Source organism: Watersipora subatra, chromosome 3 (genome assembly GCF_963576615.1).
Source record: "Watersipora subatra chromosome 3, tzWatSuba1.1, whole genome shotgun sequence".
In the NCBI taxonomy this organism is placed as follows: domain Eukaryota; kingdom Metazoa; phylum Bryozoa; class Gymnolaemata; order Cheilostomatida; family Watersiporidae; genus Watersipora; species Watersipora subatra.
This window is the reverse complement of record NC_088710.1, coordinates 3,735,792-3,756,653: the sequence shown is the minus strand read 5'-3', so window position 1 is coordinate 3,756,653 and position 20,862 is coordinate 3,735,792. Positions and strand designations below refer to the sequence as shown.

General features: G+C 34.5%; 1 protein-coding gene across 2 annotated transcripts in view; it reads left to right on the top strand.

Annotated features, from left to right (window-relative positions):
* LOC137392233 (protein pigeon-like) overlaps window positions 1–20,862 on the top strand; it is a 128,770-nt gene that overhangs the window by 36,806 nt on the left and 71,102 nt on the right. For both annotated transcript variants that reach the window (XM_068078894.1, XM_068078893.1), the window contains exons 15-16: window positions 1,114–1,183; window positions 5,307–5,413. In XM_068078894.1, coding sequence (XP_067934995.1) covers window positions 1,114–1,183; window positions 5,307–5,413 — 177 coding nt within the window. The remainder of the gene's footprint in view (window positions 1–1,113; window positions 1,184–5,306; window positions 5,414–20,862) is intronic.

The following is a 20,862-nucleotide window of genomic DNA, read 5'->3' as shown; positions in this document are numbered from 1 at the left end:
AGTACATTACAGCTACCATCGCAGTTATCCTATTGCACTGCAGTGCCATTTGACTGCTAATATTGCATTTCTCAACCATCAGTACCCTTTCTTTTTTCCAATATCTCTTTGGTCGTGGGCTGTATGACAGTGGAATTTCTAGTATAATATTAATATATTATATTATTACATAATTATATAATAATTATTATCTTGTCTATGGATTTGAAAATATAAGTAGTAGTACTAATAATTATAACCATGATTGGACATGTCACTATTAATATATTATGTTTATTTGCAATTTGGCTTCACTTTTGAAATATTTCGAAAATCAGCAAACTTCATTTTTGCTCATTTGTACGCATCAAACTTGCGTAAATATTATAAAAACTTTACAATGTACTGTAACTGCCCAATAGCTGCCCAATAGCTGTACAATGTACTGTAACTGCCCAATAGCTGCCCAATAGCTGTACAATGTAGCTGCCCAATAGCTGCCCAATAGCTGTACAACGTAGCTGCCCAATAGCTGTACAATGTAGCTGCCCAATAGCTGTACAATGTAGCTGCCCAATAGCTGTACAATGTAGCTGCCCAATAGCTGTACAATGTAGCTGCCCAATAGCTGTACAATGTAGCTGCCCAATAGCTGTACAATGTAGCTGCCCAATAGCTGTACAATGTAGCTGCCCAATAGCTGTACAATGTAGCTGCCCAATAGCTGTACAATGTAGCTGCCCAATAGCTGTACAATGTAACTATAAAAACTGCTCCTTATAGCCGTTACTATGCGCGTTTAAAAGACATATTGAGCCTGAAGCAGTAAATATGCGTAATCAGTAACATTTGAAAGTATAAACTCATCAAGGCATATCTAATTCTGATATCTAAGTCTGATATCAACATGATTTACAACCTGAACAAGTTATACAGTTTGTGAAATTCTTTTGCTCTTTTAATTTCCATTTGGAACTGATTCTGGCAGATCAATAATCAAAAATAATAATCGACACTGACAGAATATTAATAATATTAGCAGGATATAGATCAGTGATAGCAACAAAATAAAGATCTTGTGTGAGTTCAAAAGTTCCGTTTTAGACAAAATAAATCGTTTAATTTTTGTTGCAGCTGCTGGAGTCCCTGAAAAATGACATCGCAAATTCTGACACTGCAGAAGTTCTCTCAGAGTACTTGATTGGTAAGTAAAAATATCCGGTTAGTCTCTATCAAGGAAGCCTGTTGTAGAGTTTAGGTAGGAGCGGAAACAACCCAGTGTACTTATCTTCAGTCAACTCTCAACATATGATGCTAATTCATCACTGCACTCACTTCTTATGTTGAAGCCTTCGTATGCTAGAACAAACACTCGTATAAGGATGTATTACATTTTGTTTAATTCGTTCTACAGCCAAAAAAAATTATAAATACTTTGAATACTTACATTTGTATTAAAACGAATTCGGGCACGATTTCCGGAAAAAAAATTGCGGTACAATCTTTTTCCCAACACTCTTAGCATAAGGGATTTGGCATCAGCTCAACATTTGGTTTCTTACTTTGATATAAAGTAAAAACCTAGAAGTAAATGTTCATATGTGAATCACTTGTAACAACTAAATTAAAAGAGTAAGCAGTCTTTATTGTTGTTCGACCGAGCAAATGATGAATGGACGTGGTAGAGTGAGTGGTAAATCAATGGTGCAGCTGACTCTAACACTAGACATACTAGATTTATGTTAAATAAACTTCATTTAATTTATATACCTTGTTTATTATGTTTAATTTTATTGGTGATTTATACCAACTTTTTGCTTTCATGTTTTATTTATAATATTATCCATATTCTTCACTAACCAGTGATGCTGCCCGTAAGCAAGCGCATTGACTAATGATAAATTGTTCCATGAACAGATGACTGCTGATTAGAAACAGTTGTCAGTCTTGTGATGAGTTTTGCAATGCTCTAATAATACTCGTATGTTGTCTGTTCAAAATTACATCAGGTATGGAGTAATACGTTTGCTCAAATTCTACTTGATATATCGAGAAATTCATATGTAGACGCAAGTTCCACTGTACAATAGTATACATAATAAACTACCCCCTCTTTGTTGGAAACCTAAAATTCTTATTTATAACATTGATACTCATTATGCAATTAGTTATTAACCATAAATTATATATTAAATTAATCTTCATTTTGTCCTGATTTCAAATATGTAAACCAAACAGCTGTAAAATTATATTTTTGAATGATTATGTAGGCTAAATTCTAAAAATTTTGTTTCTTAATGGTTGAAGATGTCAATCTGTACAGATATGATCACACCACATACATTATATTTTGCTTATTTCGTGTCATATAGATGTATGACTCGAAACACTGCACTGCTTCTCACTGAAACAGTTTCTTAGTCATGGTGTGCCCGGGCAGAGCTTTTCCAAATCGTAATGTAAAAATGCTTTGAACACGCAGCAACCAGTGGCAATTCTATCAGGTTAAACCTTTTCTCTTTGGTCGTTGAGTAGTTACATATTATAGTGTAGTTGGCTAATATACTCATACCGCTGTCATTCAGCGCGGTAGGCTTCTTGGAAAAGGGGAATAGTCAACTATGTGGGCATTGTTTACCTCAGTGTAACACAGTTTCCCAGTTAGCATTGGTTTGTGATTATCCATCATTCCCCATGCAACAAAGTGACAATGGCTGAAGAGGATGTGGTTGGTATTTACCATTCAGCCAGCACGTGTTCAGATTGGCACGGTCACATCATCCATTGCCAAACTACATTTGAAAATTCAAACATATTTCAAGTTGGTCAGCCCTGCCAATCTCCTTCATTTATCTCTCATCAAACTTGCTTTTTGGGGCAATTTCTCACCTTGCCTTAAGCCTTCTCTGATGCCTCTCCAAGTCATCAATAACCTCTTATGCATATATCGATGTGGAATTTACTTGGCTGCTGTTCGCAGCTGTGATTTATTCGCATCCTATATCTGGTTCACGTAACTCGCGATCTGATTGGCTGTCTTGAGTATCGCTATGGCATTTCTGCCTCATGTTGTCATTTGCTACCATTTCATATTGTCATCATTTCTCAAATATATTGTACCATAATATGTTTATTTTATCAGCTCACTGCCATGCTGCTAGGGATTATTCTCACCACACATTAATCTCGTTCGGCAAACGTTTATCATACAATGAATGGATTTACTAACAATGTGTTGCCATTCTATGCAGCACTTGACCTAGTTGTTAGTAGGTCAAATCTTATGCAATAGCAACCAAAAAACCGAAACCAAGAACTAAACATTTTGCAAAGATGGTTAATTTATATTTCAAACAAGTTTTATATAGTAGATTAAATTTCAGAAATTTACCAGATACATTTGCTAAACTTCAAGCGTTTGGTTTTCTTAACCTAAAAACATCAAAATTTTTATAAAAATAATCTCAGGCCATAACTTTTGCTGAAGCATTAACATGTATTCAGTTAACTACTGCCTGTGTACCCTATTCAACTTGATTAATGTGTACTATGTTGTACCACCATTCATACAAAAGCTACCATGTTTGTTGTAAAATGATGAGAGCTTGTGCGGAATCTGAATGCCTCCCCGCATGCATCCGATTGAGTATCTTGTGTGCGCTGTTAATTGAGAATGTACTAGAAGTGTCTGCATCTATTTGATTCTAATTTTCTCCGATTAGTTTCAATCAATCAACACAGATCACTTTCCAATGTGTGAGCATCAAATATTTTCGTATTTATGCTGATAGACTTTAGTGTACAAAATACATTAGCTAAAATCATCAAACAAAAAGTCAAATTCAATAAATTCAACTTCTAAACAAACTCTGTATGATTAAACAAGCTAAAAATGTTTATTATATACAAGTATCATTATATACCTACGGCCGCGTTTGGTTTCGACCGGTTGTAACACGATTTGGACATAAGTCGATTCTGGATGATCTATTGATTCTGATCTAACTTAAATTCATTTAGCTTACTAAATTCATTTAGTAAGGAAGCTTTAGTATGCATTTTAGTAAATTTCAAACTTGTAACTAAGATTTTATCATTTATCTGTTTGCGAATCCGTTTGTTTCGAATCTCCAACGCTGAACTCGTCATGGAGAGCAACGTATATCTCTTAATAACTGATATAATCAGTACACAAATCGCCAAATATTAATTTCGAGAGAAATTATTGTTGATATTGGCAGAAAAAATTCACCTTAACAAAAAAGGTTAATGAAAATAATGAGCGGTTTACGCTGCGCCTCGCCCTAAGCTGCTTGACCTTCCCACGGACTTGGGTCGTAAAGTCGTGTGGATGTATGTCGCATAGGCCGTAAGGCGACTTACTGTATACTAATTGTTACTAACAAACTGATCTAGTGAAGTTTCAACCAAACTAGACTGGTGGCAGATGAACACTTACCATTTCGAGGCATCTGATAAAAACATCTCATTGCCGATCGTTCAACATGAACCTTATTAGCCTAAGATAACAATTACTTGAAAATAGAAGGAACCTACTCTGCCCCAGTTCATGGAGAAATTTTGATCGAAACAAAACTGTGATACTTTTTAGTTTTTGGCTACTGATAACAGAACAAAAAGTACGGATTTTTTGCCACAACAGTCCGGTGCCTTATCTTCTTCTGTTATTTGTCTCTCTATGACAGTGTCTGCAGCTAACTTGGGTTGAAATAAGAGTTTGCGTGTTCAAGTTAAATGATGGAAGCATCTATTGACCCGACCTTGAATATTTTTCCATGCAATACATGGAGTTAAGGCATGTCTACAAATACCAGTGTCTTATACTGACACTGATACGGATTAAAGAGAACAAACACGTCTGCTACGCACTGCCGATAAAATTCACTATAGTTCCAATTGTTAAAGTTTTGCATCGATCATTAACTAAGGATGCTGTCGAATTCTTTACGTGAGCCTCAAAGGGTTAAATATGGAAAAAATATCTATAATTTAATGATGTATGCGACAAGCATTAGTTTATTTTTATGTATTTCTTTTCAAACTTGGAGTTATCCTCTTCATGCCACTTTCAGCAGAACTGTTAAGGTACAAAAACACACTAGCGGGTTTTTGAGCATATTCAATGATGATACGGTTCAGGTTTTAATACCTGTCTACTATACTGATTAGTCATCATAAAAAAAATCTAGCCGACCGCATCGTAACTACTAATCAATTCACATTCAAAGGTAGAAATAAACCAAAATGGTGAATTGAAATGTCTTTATACGATCTAACCGATTCTAACCAATGCTGTTTATCTGTAGGCTCTGCCTTTGCAGTTGCCTGCAAGAAACCAGAAATAACCAAGATATTTTGCCGTCTTCTACCCTTCACCTGTACGCCAACAGAGAGGAGCCACAAGGTTCCTACGGTGAGCACCTGTCTGTGTGTTTTCTTTCAGGTAGAAATTGCTTGCTTAGTTTTGTCAGGGACCATGTGGGAGGGTGTTAGTGTGTGAATGATCAACAAAACTCGGCTAAAAAACTGCCGTTCATCCTATTGAGCATTGATATCAGGCTCTGGTGTATTGAAAGTTATTAAAGTTGAATTTACACAAAGCTAAACAGGTTTTATCAGAAAGTATCGATATTTTTCTATCATTTGCGATTGTTTTTAATGTTTGGGGTGATCCGACACGACAGCCAAGATGTTTTAAGATTAAAATTGAAAATACTTGATTGCGGTTAAAACGCTCAGATCGAGCGAAAGTGCGATTATGTCATCAATAGTTGCAAACAGACTTACCATAAATTCTGGTGAACGATTCGACTCGGTCTGCAAGTCGAGGCCTAAAGTTTGGTGTAAAATTCTTGGTTTTGAAATGTACTTTCCGTATTAGTCGACCCCCTTTTCTGGCTTAAATCGTTTGATCGCTAATAGCTCAGTCGGCATCAGAGGTGGGCGATGCGTAGCTGTGGAAATGGCATTCAAAACGCCATCAGCAAAAACGCTCGTCTTTTTGTGCCACCGGCAATTCGTACAACAATTAGCAAAGGAATGAGATATGACAGTTCTAGGGAAGATCACGAGGTATAAAAAACAGTACTTCACCATCATATTGGCCGGCCTCGCCAATAGAATGAAACTGCCACTTTTGATAATATGCATGTTTTCAACAGAAAATCTATGCCGCAAAACGGATTTTTGTCAGGAATCGTGATTCATGAAAAAGAAAAAGATGGATAGACGATAGTGGATGTGTCAACTAGATTGTGAAGGGTGAGCTTGTGGGCAGGTACTATGAAAAAAGCATTGAATTGATGACAATATGAATGGTGAAGAATGGAAGTTTGTGTTTGATCCATCGTGTGTTGAGTAGCATTACTAGTATTTTACTACTTGATAAATAAATCCCTTTATTTCATTTCATGTAATTTTGATTTGCGATGGTTTTTGGTGAAGCTGAGTTGAACAAAAATTCGTGTCATGAAAAAACATGACTTCCGTGAAAGTCGAGGATGGATTTTTAAAGGTTGACTTGCAACAAAATTCACATTATAGTTATTTGGTATCAAAAGATTCACCATGTCTTACTCTGTTGTGGTGTAGGTGCCAAATATGCAAAAATGTGATTAAAAGCTCTTAAAAGCTCAAAAACGAACAGTTAATCGCAGCCATCGTAGTCATGTAGTTATGATATATCGGACTGAAAAACAGTCCGATATATCATTTTTACATTTGTACCAGCATCGAAGAGGTACCAGTATCGTCGTATTCAAAGTTTTGATGGTTAGCTTCTGCCACAACAGTAATCTTTTCATACTCACACACTTCTATGTACTAATTGTTATTATTAATTCAACATATTTTTGTTTTGTTTTCTCAGTTCATATTAATTGTATAGTTGCCAAAATATTTTTTTTTGTAATTGTAGCAAAACGAGCTTTATTTAGCCATTACTTGCTAATTATTTCACATTTACATTTAAACACTGTTACAGTCATTTTATTTTTTTTAATTTATTTGACCTGCTCAAAACATTTTTCTCACGATATGAAGTTTGAAAGTTACAGTTGTTTGACAAAGTTTGAAAACCTTCAGTTGTTTTTATTTTCTCTCTTGATTCATTACAATTACACAAAACACTTTTCTCATGATATGAAGTTTAAAAGTTGGAACGGTAATTGTTATTTGTTAAAAAAACACTTTTCTTTGCAGACTTTTATAATACTCGGGCAATGCCGGGTATTCAACCAGTAAATAAAAAGAATATTGTGTGTTTATTACTAAAGCCTACTACTTAACTTTGTCATTGTGTGTGTCTGTCTGTTAGTCTGTAAAAACTTTATGCGTTTCTATATTTTGTGGCAAATTTCACTCAAACTTCATACGCTCAGGCTCCGTGCCTTCCGTTCAGTCGTTAAATATCTGGTCTCAAAAGTCTATCTGGTTCCTGAGAACCAGCCTCTGAAACACCCACCTGCAGGCGTCTGTCGGTTCTGAGCATCGTCAGAAGTCACAGTTGAAAACCAAATTTCTGGTCATGACAAACAGTGCTCAAAATATTAGGTGGCCCAATTGAGATAGAGATGAAGCTGGAGTATATCAACTCCTAATGCCTGGTCTTTGTTTTAAGAATGGTAACTCAAACACTCACACGGCTTGCTTAAATTTATTAATGGCTCCGTACCAAAAAGGAATTTCTTGGTAAGCAGCTCTGACAGAGTTGAGGCGCCCTCAAGCATTGCGAGGACGAAGTGCGTCATGGTATGAATATTCCGTATGTTCCAGTATGGATTCTATGAGTTACCGTATGGTGTTTTTCAGAGTAACCCCATCGTGTCTGCATTGATTTAAATAATTGGCCTCCAGGTGGCTCATTTTTGTACTTGGCTAGTGTCTTTGATGTGTTTTCATAGGACGTAGCCTCTAGCCGCCCTAGGGTATGTCTGGCAAGTGATAGCTAGGAACATCAACTGTAACATAACATGAATGAGTTGGTTAAAAGGAATTTGATTTTTCAGTCATCTTGAATAATTATATGGATCTGTTTATCTAAACATCTTGTTTGTGTTGTTGAGATGTACGTGACACGCTGAGCAGGTTGCCCAGGTCTGATCTAAAAGGACTATGGTTGTAGACAAGCGCTGGCAACTCGTGCTTCATCGACAGCGTGATATTTCTTAATAACCACAGGTAACTGCGATAAACGTAAACCGCGATAGGAGACAGAAATAATGAAAACCATTTTAGGGCCGTGTATACTGAAATAAAAAATTACTAACAAATAAAAACAGAATTATGTTTAAATGGTCAAAGTTTAGATTATATATAATTCAAATTCTGATCATATAAAGTTCAAGGTCAAATATGGACTTCAATAAATAGAGGTTGATAAAAACTTACATTTTTGTTTTAAAGTTTATAATATAAATTATTACAAATAAGGAGACACACAGTAATACCGCTGAGCAAAGACATTTTTAGTAGTTTTGTTCGAGATTTGTCCACTTTTTTATGTCACTAATAGGTTTCCCACACACTGTTAATGGTGAGATGTCTGTTTTGCCCCACAGCTGACCAAACTTTGGATTTTAAATCAATTTTCTTCAACTTATTTTGCCTACTGAAAACTTATTATAGCAAGCTGCTGGCAGCATAGTTTCCCTACTTGTCATTATTTAGTGACTTTTGTGTAAGACTTAACTGAATGTCTAGATTTATGTACTCTTAGCTGAACATCAAGTCAGATAATTATAGTATGATGTGTGCTCATAATTACATAGTTAATCTGTCTTCTCTGTACGGTGCTTGCTTTGCCATCAACTTCATTTCAAAGAGAGCAAGATTTCTCAACATTGATTTGAGTAATGTATTTTGATAAACCAGGCACCACAAAGTATGTACAGTATATAGGTTGATGTATGTAAGGGCATGTGCCAAGAGTGGAGTCCTCATGGCTGTAACAGTCTGGTAACAGATGCCAAGCTTCTTCAACAAAACTTATTAGTAAATGTCACCATGGTAATATTCGCTAATGTTAGGTTTTTATGCACAATTAACATTTGGCTGTAAATTTTCTTACATTTTCAAAAATTTTTCAGTAGTAGAATTTTAAATCGTTTGATCAAATAATTTGAAAAAAAAGTTTAAAGTAGTACAATGAAGAAATTTATAAAAATAGTTGAGAGTTGTCTCAGAATTGTGGTAGCACAATCCTTGAAATATTTTATTTTGTAAAAGATTTCACCGTAATCTTACTTTATTTGGAAATAGCCCAAGTCGTAAATGTTAGTTTTTGTCATACAACATCGTCCTTTCATTTTCTATGTCTCTACAACCAGCATATTTTTTTAGTCGAAGTGGAATCCCGTATGTACCAGATCATTGCGCAACGCATAGTGTAGTAGGATTTGATTGACATCTAGCGTATTGATCCATGTATTGAGTATTTGCATGAACTGGCTTGTTGACAAGTGTATGATAGCTAATGCCTCAACAACCATCCTTTTAAGTAAAAGCAGACATGGAAAGCTTTTATCAATGATCTGCAGTTTGATAAGCTGCTCATCTGTTACATTCTTTAATTAAACAGATATGCCTGCGCTAAGATGAATTACGTAATTTATACAAATGGAATGAAAGAAATTTTGGAATCATTTCTAATCAGTGGCATGAGTCCAATTCAGGGCTGACTGAAGGGGTGGAAGAGAGGAAGGGGTGGGGGATGAGGAGTGAAAGAGGGGATAGAAGACTGAAAAAGGTGGAGTGTAGTGAATGGGAAGAGGAGAAGTGGAGAAGTGGAGGGAGGAAAAAGAGAGGGGGGCACCCACACGTTCTTAGTTGGTTTATAACGTTACAATATTTGCCTCAAGCATTTTGGCCCAGCCTTTAGGAATGCTTGATGAAGTGTTGTCATGAAAGGCGCAAACTTTAGAACCACTTGAGATTTGACATGACGATTTTAATAAACTTTTAATATTTGAATTAATCAAAACTTAAACTATGTTTGTTTTCTTTTATTGGTTTGTTGTGCAAGTGCTGCCGACTTTGTATTTTAAAGTTGCAATATTTTAAAGCTGCAATTGATGCAAGCGTACAATTATATAGAAAAATTCTAAAACATTAGCTTGCTTTCATAATTCTAGTTTGGCTAAATAAGAATTTAATTTCATCTCGTACTATTATTATATTATTATTGATGTGTGTTCGATTAATCTTTTATAAAAATTCAACAGCAGTATAGTTTGTTGAATGTTAAACTATTGCATAAGGTGCTGAGCAATGCAAAGATTAGAGTTAAAAGTAAAATGACAGCGCAATATTGTATTAACAGTGGATGATGACATTTCAGATTAAGGTTTTCATAATAGTTTTGTGTAATTTCTACCAAAATCATTTTTATTAACATTTTGAAGTCATGAAAATGAACAGACAGATTCGTATTATCTGCCAAATATCAACCTGAAACCCCTGTGAGGCTGTCTAATTACATTAAACCATAACTGTCACGTACAACTTTTATCGTATTTACTTGGTAAATCAGACACGCTGAGTCCGATTTTGTACTCAAAATAAAGAATAGTCCACTAAATTTCAGAGTAATGAAGGCTTTTTTACAGCGTTTTAATATTGGTCTCGAAAACAACACGATCAGCACAACAAGCTCCGCCCATAAATACGTAACGTAACCTAGCTTTTTAGGAACAGAAGTTACGTAGGGATGTTTAGACCGATTTAGAATAATAGAGATGAGTGTTTTAAAATCCATTAATATCTAAATTCAGCCTTAAAAATAATCTCAGTCTTTTCTGAAAGGTAGATAAGCTATTTAACATTGCATATTTAAAAAAACGCGATAACAACGCTAGCTTGTGATAAAACCGCACTTTTGAGCTCATTTTTCTTGGCATTCAGCCTATTTAAACATCTTGTAACAAGCTACGAGCAATTTGAAATAGTTTATATACCTTTCATAAAAGACTGAGATTATTTTACAGGCTGGATTTAGATAATAATGGGTTTTAAGACACCTGTCTCTATTATTCTAAATCGGACTAAATATTCCTAACTTCCGTTCCTGAAAAAGCTAGGTTTCGTCACATATTTATGGGCGGAGCTTGTAATGTGGATTGTGTTGTTTTTGAAACGGATATTGAAACGCTTTTAAAAAGCTTAAATGACTTTGAAGGTTAGTGGACCAATCTTCATTTTGAATAAAAAATCGGAATCAGCGTGGCTGATTTACCAAGAAACTACGATAAAAGTTGTATGTGACAGTTATGGTTTAAGATCGCTCATTTTTTTTATAACTAGATTATCTAAAAATTGTTTATTCAAAATCTTTATTTATGAAAGTAGAACATGTGTTAATAGGTTTTAAACAGGTGACTTCTGACAATAGCTAATTTTACAGACAATTCTTTAAATTTCTTTGTGTAAAGAAAGAATTTCTTGTTAGCACACTCTGCAAAAGGTATGTAAAAGCTGATAGGTGTAACTCTATGACCATTACTCATAAAGCTGATAGGTGTAACTCTATGACCATTACTCATAAAGCTGATAGGTGTAACTCTATGACCATTACTCATAAAGCTGATAGGTGTAACTCTATGACTACTACTCATAAGCTGATAGGTGTAGCTCTATGACCATTACTCATAAAGCTGATTTGGGACTTACTAATACGGTGTAGACCTTTCCATATTTCTGGAATCTACATTGACCTTGCGTTATAATAGTCTGCCGTGTTGTGTAAACAACAATAATATATAACACATATAATATAATACATAACAATAATATATAACACATATAATATAATACATAACAATGTAGTGTAACGATTTGATGGGGAAAAGGTAGAATGGCGGCCAACAGAAGCGCTCTCGCCTTCTGTTCACACATTTGCTAATCGTCGGCGTTGACATCGCAATTCATTAGAATGTGTTTTGCCAAAAAATATGACACTCTTATGTCACAGTTTGCATCATGAGTGTTTTTGTCTCCAAAACTGGAATTTTCTTCTTGCAACATCAAAATCGTTGCCAAAAAATGAAATATCATGAGTATAAATAGATTTGATTTAAAATGTTGTCAGTTAACCTTTAAATTCTCTAGCGATGTTTCAGTAAGAAAATTTGGTTGGATGACAAAATAACTCTAATTACATTGGTAGTAGTTATGTCGAAGGGCGATGCACAAAAAATACCAGCTGTGAAGTTTATAGTTGACTGCATAAGAATAACAATCTATACTTGTCCTTGACCTCTACAGTCCCTCCTATTCCTGTATGGTGAACGATTATAACACAACTTTCCCTGGTCTGCTAATGTTTCTCCAAATACATAAATTCTACTTCTCTCACATCTCTTTCATATTGTCTTTAATGCTCTAGCATAGCATTTTCAGAATTTAAAATCAAATTCTTGTCACAATATTTTGTGGTTTTCATCGCTACATTAAAGTACTGTAGTATAAGGTTATTCCTCACTTTCTTATATTTGGTAAATGATTATTACATTTTTAAAGTTTATAACTATATTTCTGTCTTACATAACAAAGTATGTCATTTGTCATTCCAGCTATAGCTATTAAAATCGTGATATTAAAATTCCGTGAGCTGATGGATTTGAACTCATGACAAATTCAGCTACAAGTTTTTATCTGGTCGCTCTACCACTGACCTAGAATGGCATATTGATCATACACGTTTTCATATACTACATACCCCATGCCCATGCTAATTATTTTAGCATTGCAAGCACACTTTACGATGCCTCTGTTAATAACTATTTTGGGTCCTAAGTTTATGCAACACCATACTTCTTCATTTTTTTCCGTTCAGGTTAATTTATTCCGCCACACGATATCGACAATAATTTATCTTGAACTTAAAACTTGACGATTTGTGTACTGATTATATACAGTGGAACCTCGGTTCTTGGACACTTCGGTTCTCGACCAACTCAGTTTTTGACCAAAGATTTTGAGATTCGTTTGTCTCGGATCTCGAACATAAATTCGCTTCTCAACCAAACCACAGCATGCGCATTAGAATTGGAACAGCTTCGGAAACAGCATGGAAACATTCGTTAACAAACGGAGAAGCAATTTACGCTTAATAAATTATTTACAAAAAAGAAGGAACCATCTGGGACAACGTCTCCTTTACCGAAGAGATTTGCTAGGGAGATAATCCCTCCAGTCGAGTTAACCTAAAGTGTTTTGGAGGAGGATTTTCCTTCAAAGATGTTAAGTAAACGTGCCATTGCTGTTTATATTTTTTCCTGCGATTTTTAATGTAACTGATCTGTTGCATTTTTTTGCTGTTTCATTATCAGTTTCTGCAATTTTCGTTATTGTATCTTAACCTTTAATGTTTTTGATGTTTTAAGAGCCAAACATACGAAATGTTTATTTTTATTTTCTTTTTCCATCATCATAAATAAAAAACCTTTTATTAAAATTAAACATGATACAGTACAGTTTGTGGTGTAAAATGTAAAACACTTGACCGATGTTGTTTTCTCGCCTTGGAATGGATTAAAATTTACATACATTTATTCTAATGGGGAAAAATTGTTTCGGATCTTGAACAACTCCGTTTTCGAACGACCTTCTGGAACGGATTATGTTAGAGAACCGAGGTTCCACTGTACGTTATTAAAAGATATGCGTCGCTGAAAGTTATGAAACTTTAAATTTACAGTTGTTTGAAAACCTTTACAGTTGTTTTATTTATTTTTAATTTAGTTGTCCTGCACAAAACTTTTTTTTCAGGATATGAAGTTTGAAAGTTATAGTTGTTTGACAAAATTTGAAAACCTTTACAGCTGTTTTTATTTTCTCTTTCAATTCATTTCAACTACACAAAACACTTCTCTCATGATATGCAGTTTGAAAGTTAAAATAGCAAATGCTGTTATATGTTAAATACAAATCAATTTTCTGTTCAAAGACTTCGTAATTCGGAATGGAATGGGCATAAGTAGTTGTCAGCCAGGTCAAGGCCAAATATAAAAATAATCAGATATATAAATAAATATAAACGCCTTCATTTGAAATAGCAAATGTTGCATATATATATAATAAAAATGAAATTTCTGTTCAAAAACAATTTTATTACCCGAGCGATGCTGGGTATAACCTAGTATATTAATTAAAGGCTATAATTATGAATTAGTGTGCTTGAACAAGAAGACCCTTTCAACAAAATTAACGATACGGAATATGCTAGCAGAGCACTGTATTCACAACCTTCTCGCTGGTAAATTCTTGCCTTATTTTGTTATAATAAATACCGCTTAAGTGTAATTTTTGAATATTAGCCTATATTATGTTATGCTGATTTTAAAGTCAAATGGGTTGTTCTCGGGATACGACAATTTTTGAAAAATTCATTTAATATCTCGTTTTAGCAGTCTGTCAAAATTACATTTCATGTCAGTAACAAACTTAATCTCTGACAACATCCCATTTAGAACTGTCCTTCCTCTTACAATATGCTTCAGCGTCCTAACAATTCAGTTTATGAGGAGCACAGTCTATTTGCTTCAACTCAGCACCGGAGACTTGTCCTATTCCTATTTCACCACCTCACGACCTGACAAACGCTATCACTAGTCTCTTTCATGATTTGCCATTGCATAGAGTTTGAAATTTTCCATTGATCACTTGGATGGCCTATCTTGTGACCTTGTGTCCAGTTTTGCTTGCGGTACTGCTGTGTTTGGGCATGGTGGCAAGCTGAGTTGTTATTACTATGAAGAAATGTCACAACTGTATATAGTAAGTGTCCCTGAACAATCTCAGAGTTATTTATAGTAACAACATCTTACAGACCACCTTCTTACATAAACACCTGTGGAGTTGCTCCCGCTTCCCATGGATATCCGCAGTCGGATGAGGGGCAAATATTTTTGTTTATAAACCTAATGCCCATACTTACGGTCATCAAGCTGTTCCATCTATTGCCTCAGTGTATACATTTTTCTGCTGTCAGTTGCGACCTACTTCTCGCTATGTCAATCTGATATTCCAATCAATGTTTAATTTCAGTTACATGAATGTAAATATTTTTGGATCCGTGTTTGCTAGCAATCCGAAGTTATTAAAATTGTGTCCAGTTTTTTATTTATTTTAAGTAAAATGTACAATTGAGCCAACTGATAACATCTAGCGTATAATATTTCACTAGAATAACTAGAAATGAATATGGAATGCACTGAGTACCTGGATGTTCTTTTTTAATATTTTATGAGCTAGAAGTGTGCTGTTTGTTTTTTGTTTTTGCGTTTGTGATTTGTTGTTTTTACAAATGTTTGCATTTTACTGTTTCATTTAATTAAAAACCTTCTCCAACTACCAGGTTGTGCTTCCCATCCCCTAAGTTAAGACTAATTTAGACAATAAACACTGATTATAAAATATTAGCGTGGTACTGACATTAATTATTTCAATGGTGTCCCTTTCATAGTTTAAAAAAAAAGTCGTACAGCTTGGGGTTAAAAATGGACATTAAGCTTTTAATTTTTAAAGACGTTTTTAAAATTAGATTACCCCATAACAATGGCTGCTATTGCTTTGTACGGTTTTCCTGAGGAGTATTCTCATCGTTCATCAGAACACTTTAAAGTCTTCATGGCAGATAATAAACCACATTTTGGATGAACCTGAAAACAATGGATATGATTTAGACCTGAGTGACTTTGAATCAGAGTGTAGTTCTGATGGTTGTGGTGATCAATCTTCTCAAGTACACCGTCACTAAAACCATGGCAACCGCTACAGCAGGAAGAAAAAAATTAATTGTTGATGTATCCGTAGTCATTATTAATACTGTTTCGTGGGCACTTTTTTACTGATCATTTTCCATTACAAGTTCGTAAAGATTAAAGAATGTCAAAGTGGCGGACTAATAGTGTTCGATTAAAGGGTGGCGTTGCAATTTTCAACGTCACTATAGAAGAAGAACACCACTCTTCTTCTATAGTGGCGATCTATTATAGGTGGCGTTCAAATAAAGGTGGCGTTCAAATAGAGGCGGCATTCAAATAGAGGTGGTGTTCAAATAGAGGTGGTGTTCAAATAGAGGTTTTACGGTATATGCAGTAGTGACAGTGAGAATAGTTTAGGTATCTTTGTAACATCTGCATGATTATTAATCTGTCGGATGAACTCCTGTGCTAATAGTATTTTCTGCCTTTAAGGGTTTGTGTAACTTGTTGAGTGTTGATAAATGAAGAGCAAAATTGTTTACTAAAATATTAAAAACTATTTATGGATCGTAAAACAGTAGAATTATTTACCAATTATTTCGATAGAGAAAATGCAATGTAGCTCCACCCAGTGAGACCTCTCCGACTGTTATGGTTCATCTTGATCGAACTGGTTGCAAAGCTCTGACCAAACCAAAATATTTTATTCGTATCACACAACTTTCAGGTTGTTCATTTTAGCGTTCTGTCAGTTTTCTGCCATATTTGGGCGTGACCAGAGACTAGGACAGACCAATATTTGGAGAACAACAATCCATCAATTTTTTTATGTCATCAAGTCGTTTGCACATGCGCTCATTCACAAAAAAGCCCCCATATTTTTAGAAAACGATCGTTTTTCTTTTATTTACTAGTACTTTTTGGTGTTGCTTTGATACTATAATAAAAAAATTGCAAACAAAAGCATCGTTTATTCATATGTCGACTATTGACTTCACAAATGCTATTTTTTGTACATCACCCTTCGAGACAACTGCTATTGATGTAATTAGGTTGTTTTGCTATCCGACCCAATTTAAATCTCTTAAAGAGGCATCACTGAATAATTCAACTCTAATATCTGCTCTCCGCCACTTGCTGCAGCTGATCCTTAGCAGCCACGCGTAGGGATACACGTACTCACTATGGCTGCTCGCCAAAATTCCTTCCAGCACAGTTTATGATCTCGTGTCTGTGTAAATTTGTTAAGCACACAGTTTACTAAAAAATTAAACAATCAACTGTAAACAGTCAACAGCATAAAATATATTTGTTTCTGGAGATTTAAGGACATATTTCCCAGGGTTTTTTGGTATATGATACATCCTCACAACTGATATCGCTAGCCTTTTAGTCGCTAATTGATTTGGCCTTATTTATGTTATAACTTCATTAGGAAAAGTTGCCTTAAAATTGAATTTTATATTTGCCAACAATTAGTTAAATTTGTGAGCTCGTCAATGATTCAGAATGAGCAACGTTAATAGCTTGACAGTATCCAAATATTTAGCAAAAGCTAATATTTCAACTTTGAATGGCTTCTGTTGTCTGGTAAAAACCAAATATTGAATATTAGGTTTAGAATTATTTATAGCACAGATTATAAACATTCATAACAAAATAAATTTTTAAAAACTTGCAGTAACAGCTCATATTTAAATCTATACTAGTTGAAGGCCCGGTTTTGCACGAGTAAAAAGTATTTGCACAGAAAATTTATTTTTAATCAACATATACAACATTTACTACTTTAGCTTTCAAATGTAGGTGTTTGTTTATTTCTGTGTACCATGTTTAAACTAGGGATGGCATTTGTTGCTTAAAAAGGTGTTATCGACTATCGTTGGAGTTGTTCCACCGACAGCGATAGTATTAAATTATCAATGAGCAGACAGAGTTCACCGATAGTTATCGAGTGACTAGGCAGCTGGTAAAACTATCGAATTATCGTGCCTGAAAATATCGAGGGTTGTGGAAAGGAATAGGAAAAGGTGTTGGAGTTATCAGAGTGTTCAAAGTTATCAGAGCACTGTCACAAGTCCATGTATTTATTAGTAGATAAATGTACATATATTGTACAAACTATATATAAATCAAATGCATAGATGGCTTGATGCAAATTAAAAGGCTTCTAGTGTAAAGTTTAAAAAAATTTCATCAGAAAGTGTAGATACTTCTATCGCTTGAGATTGGTTTGTTGTTTGAAGTGATGTGATTGCCAGGACGTTTTCAGATTAAAATTAGTCAAACTTATCGCTGTTGAAATGCTCAGAAGAAAAAACATTTTTTTTGAGCGTTTTAACCAAGGATATACAGCCCCTTGGAATGATATACAGGGGGCTGTATATCATTGTTTTAACCAAGATCAAGTTTGCCGATTTTTCTTTAAGTTTATTCGGAGGTTAGCTCATTTTTCCTAGCTTTCGGAAGGCCATCGCTAAGCGGATGTTTGGCAAACTTTGATTTTTGCAAACCTTAAGAAAAGTCGTTAACGAAAATATTTTGCCGATGATGGTAATAACGACGTCTAAGAACTACTAAAAGTTGAGGTGTGTCTCTATGGCTTGGAATAAAGTGATATTCTAAAGCGATAATAACCGTCGTAGTAGCCGTTGGGCAAAAAACTGTTCGAGTTAACCAAGTTGAGGTCGAGTTATCTAAAGCAATTTATCATTGCGTGGGAACGGACGAAACAAATCCGTTCGAGTTAACCGTGTGTTCGAGCTATTCGAGGGCGATAACTATAGGGCTATACTATTTTTTATTATTCGATAACGATATATTTGTTTCGGATGTTTCGATAGGCTAAAAATAGGCAACATTCATATCGAGAAAGACAACTATCGACTATCGAAATCGACTATTGAGCTATCGTGCAACCCTAGTTTAAACCAGTCCGCATCAGATTTTTAATTCGTAAAACTCTAGCGCTATAAGCGCACAGACGGAAAGACAGACTACAAATAAACATTGAGGTTTATATACATATATTAAAAGAATATAAGAATTGTTTCCTATATCTGTGAGCTTGGCTCCATCCTTCACCCTCTCACCCACCCATTGTCAGCCAATAATGTGATCAAATGTGATTGACTACCCATCTCTGCTGCTGTCTCTTCAGTGCGGTTCAACCCCTAAATAGAAAGACCATTACATCTGAGATCTGCTTCATAAAACGAAGCTGTCATATGTATGAACAGATATTCCCATAAGTATACATTGTAATTCGTTCATTCATTCTACAGTTAAAAACATAGTAAATCCTATAGACTATTTGAGGTGACACATAATATCAAAACAAAATTAGATAAAAAAACTTTAATACAACAAACAAATTATATATAGAAAACTAAACTAATAAGAAATAAAAAGAACTGTTTATTAATGATTTGTAATAGAGACACTCAAGTAGAAGTTCCGGCTTGGTGATATGTAGGTTCGGATATAGAGGTAATTGTAGATAGGCCTACATGTGATATGACTTACTCTAACATAAACTAGGTCAAGTTTTAACAGACTTACCTTATACATTTTCTATTTGTTTTATCCTTTTTAGGTTTACTTCAATTTTCACCAGCATATTTAGTTGTACTCATGAAACTGTAATGATGCGAGAAATTATGAATACTATATGTTGAACCTTACTTCGAGTTTAGATCAACGCGCATAATCAAATTTTACATCTAATTTTAGAGAATTCACATACTGAGATACAATATCTTACACAGAGGCTTGGCTGTGCTTCATATAAGCTTAGGTACATGTGGTAAAAATTAAAAAAATGCTCAGTGATATTAACAGCCCAGTTAAAGATGGGATCCTATATTTTACTACTAGTATTGTTGCATGAGAACAGTCTCAAAGATCAGGCGGTAATACAATTATATATACTATATATCAAAATAAAAAATATACTATATTGCTATAGCGATATAATATAGATAGTAACTCACAGTGTACCTGCGTTCCTTCCTTAGCAACGTGCAGCTGAATGGTTATATTTGATAGGAAAGCACCCATATTTGTTTTCATGTTGATTGTTGGGTAAAAACGTTCTACAAGAAGACTTAGCTGATAGACTATGGTGCAATAATCAAATGTTGATCGTGTATGAAACAGAGTTTCGTAGTTAGCCAAGTGAATAGTCAGCTGTGTAGCTCAAACAAGAATAATTCACGTTTGTCACTGACTTGCCCTTTTGGTTGTACTCACACTTGATGGATGATGGTCAATTTTCCTACAAAAAGATTACTTCTGTTTAAGATTAGGTTGTCTGTCTAATAACCTGTTGTCTGCTGCTGCCCAACTCACCCTAATGTCACCCTAACTGTCAATACTTGTGAGAGGAAGTATCACACTAGTATATGAGCTCCAGTTTTAACTTTCTTCAATTTTCTGATGAATGTCAGAATAAAAATCTTTACTTTATAAAAGTACCGTTGTCTGATATATAAAATTGCTCTGATACAAAATGTCTGTTATACTAGCATTTTAGTGCTTCCTCTGCGCTATACTCAGACACTTAAGGTAAATATATGTATTTCCTAGAGCAAGCATCTAGGCCTTTATGGTATTACTTTATGGTATTACTTTATGGTATTACTTTATGGTATTACTTTATGGTATTACTGTTACACAAGCAAATCATCTCTAAATATGCTCTCAGATACTCTTTCTCAAAATGCAATTTTTTACATATATTGCCATGTTTAACAAAATAACAACAACAGATCAGCAAGATATGAGCAGTAAAAATTCCAATATTTTTTTGCATGCAGAATGTGATACAGACTTCCTGTTTACAAATAATGTTATTGGATTCTATTTCTGATCATTATTGTATTAATTTCTGAAATCTGTTATTCCAACATTTAATAATTTGTTTTATTTAGTAGATTAGAACTGATAATGCAGGAGCTTGTTTGGAATCAAAACTTGTAGATACAGTTTTTTGCCAGCGTAAGTTAAGTTAATATTAAATCAAGCTTGTCACTTCATCCTTGACATACGAATTCATTGTACAGAAGTTTATTAAAAATATTTTTGTTTCAAGACAATATCATGTGTTCTTTCTACAATTTTAACCCTTTGACTGCCATCCATGTACAAATTTAGTTATCGG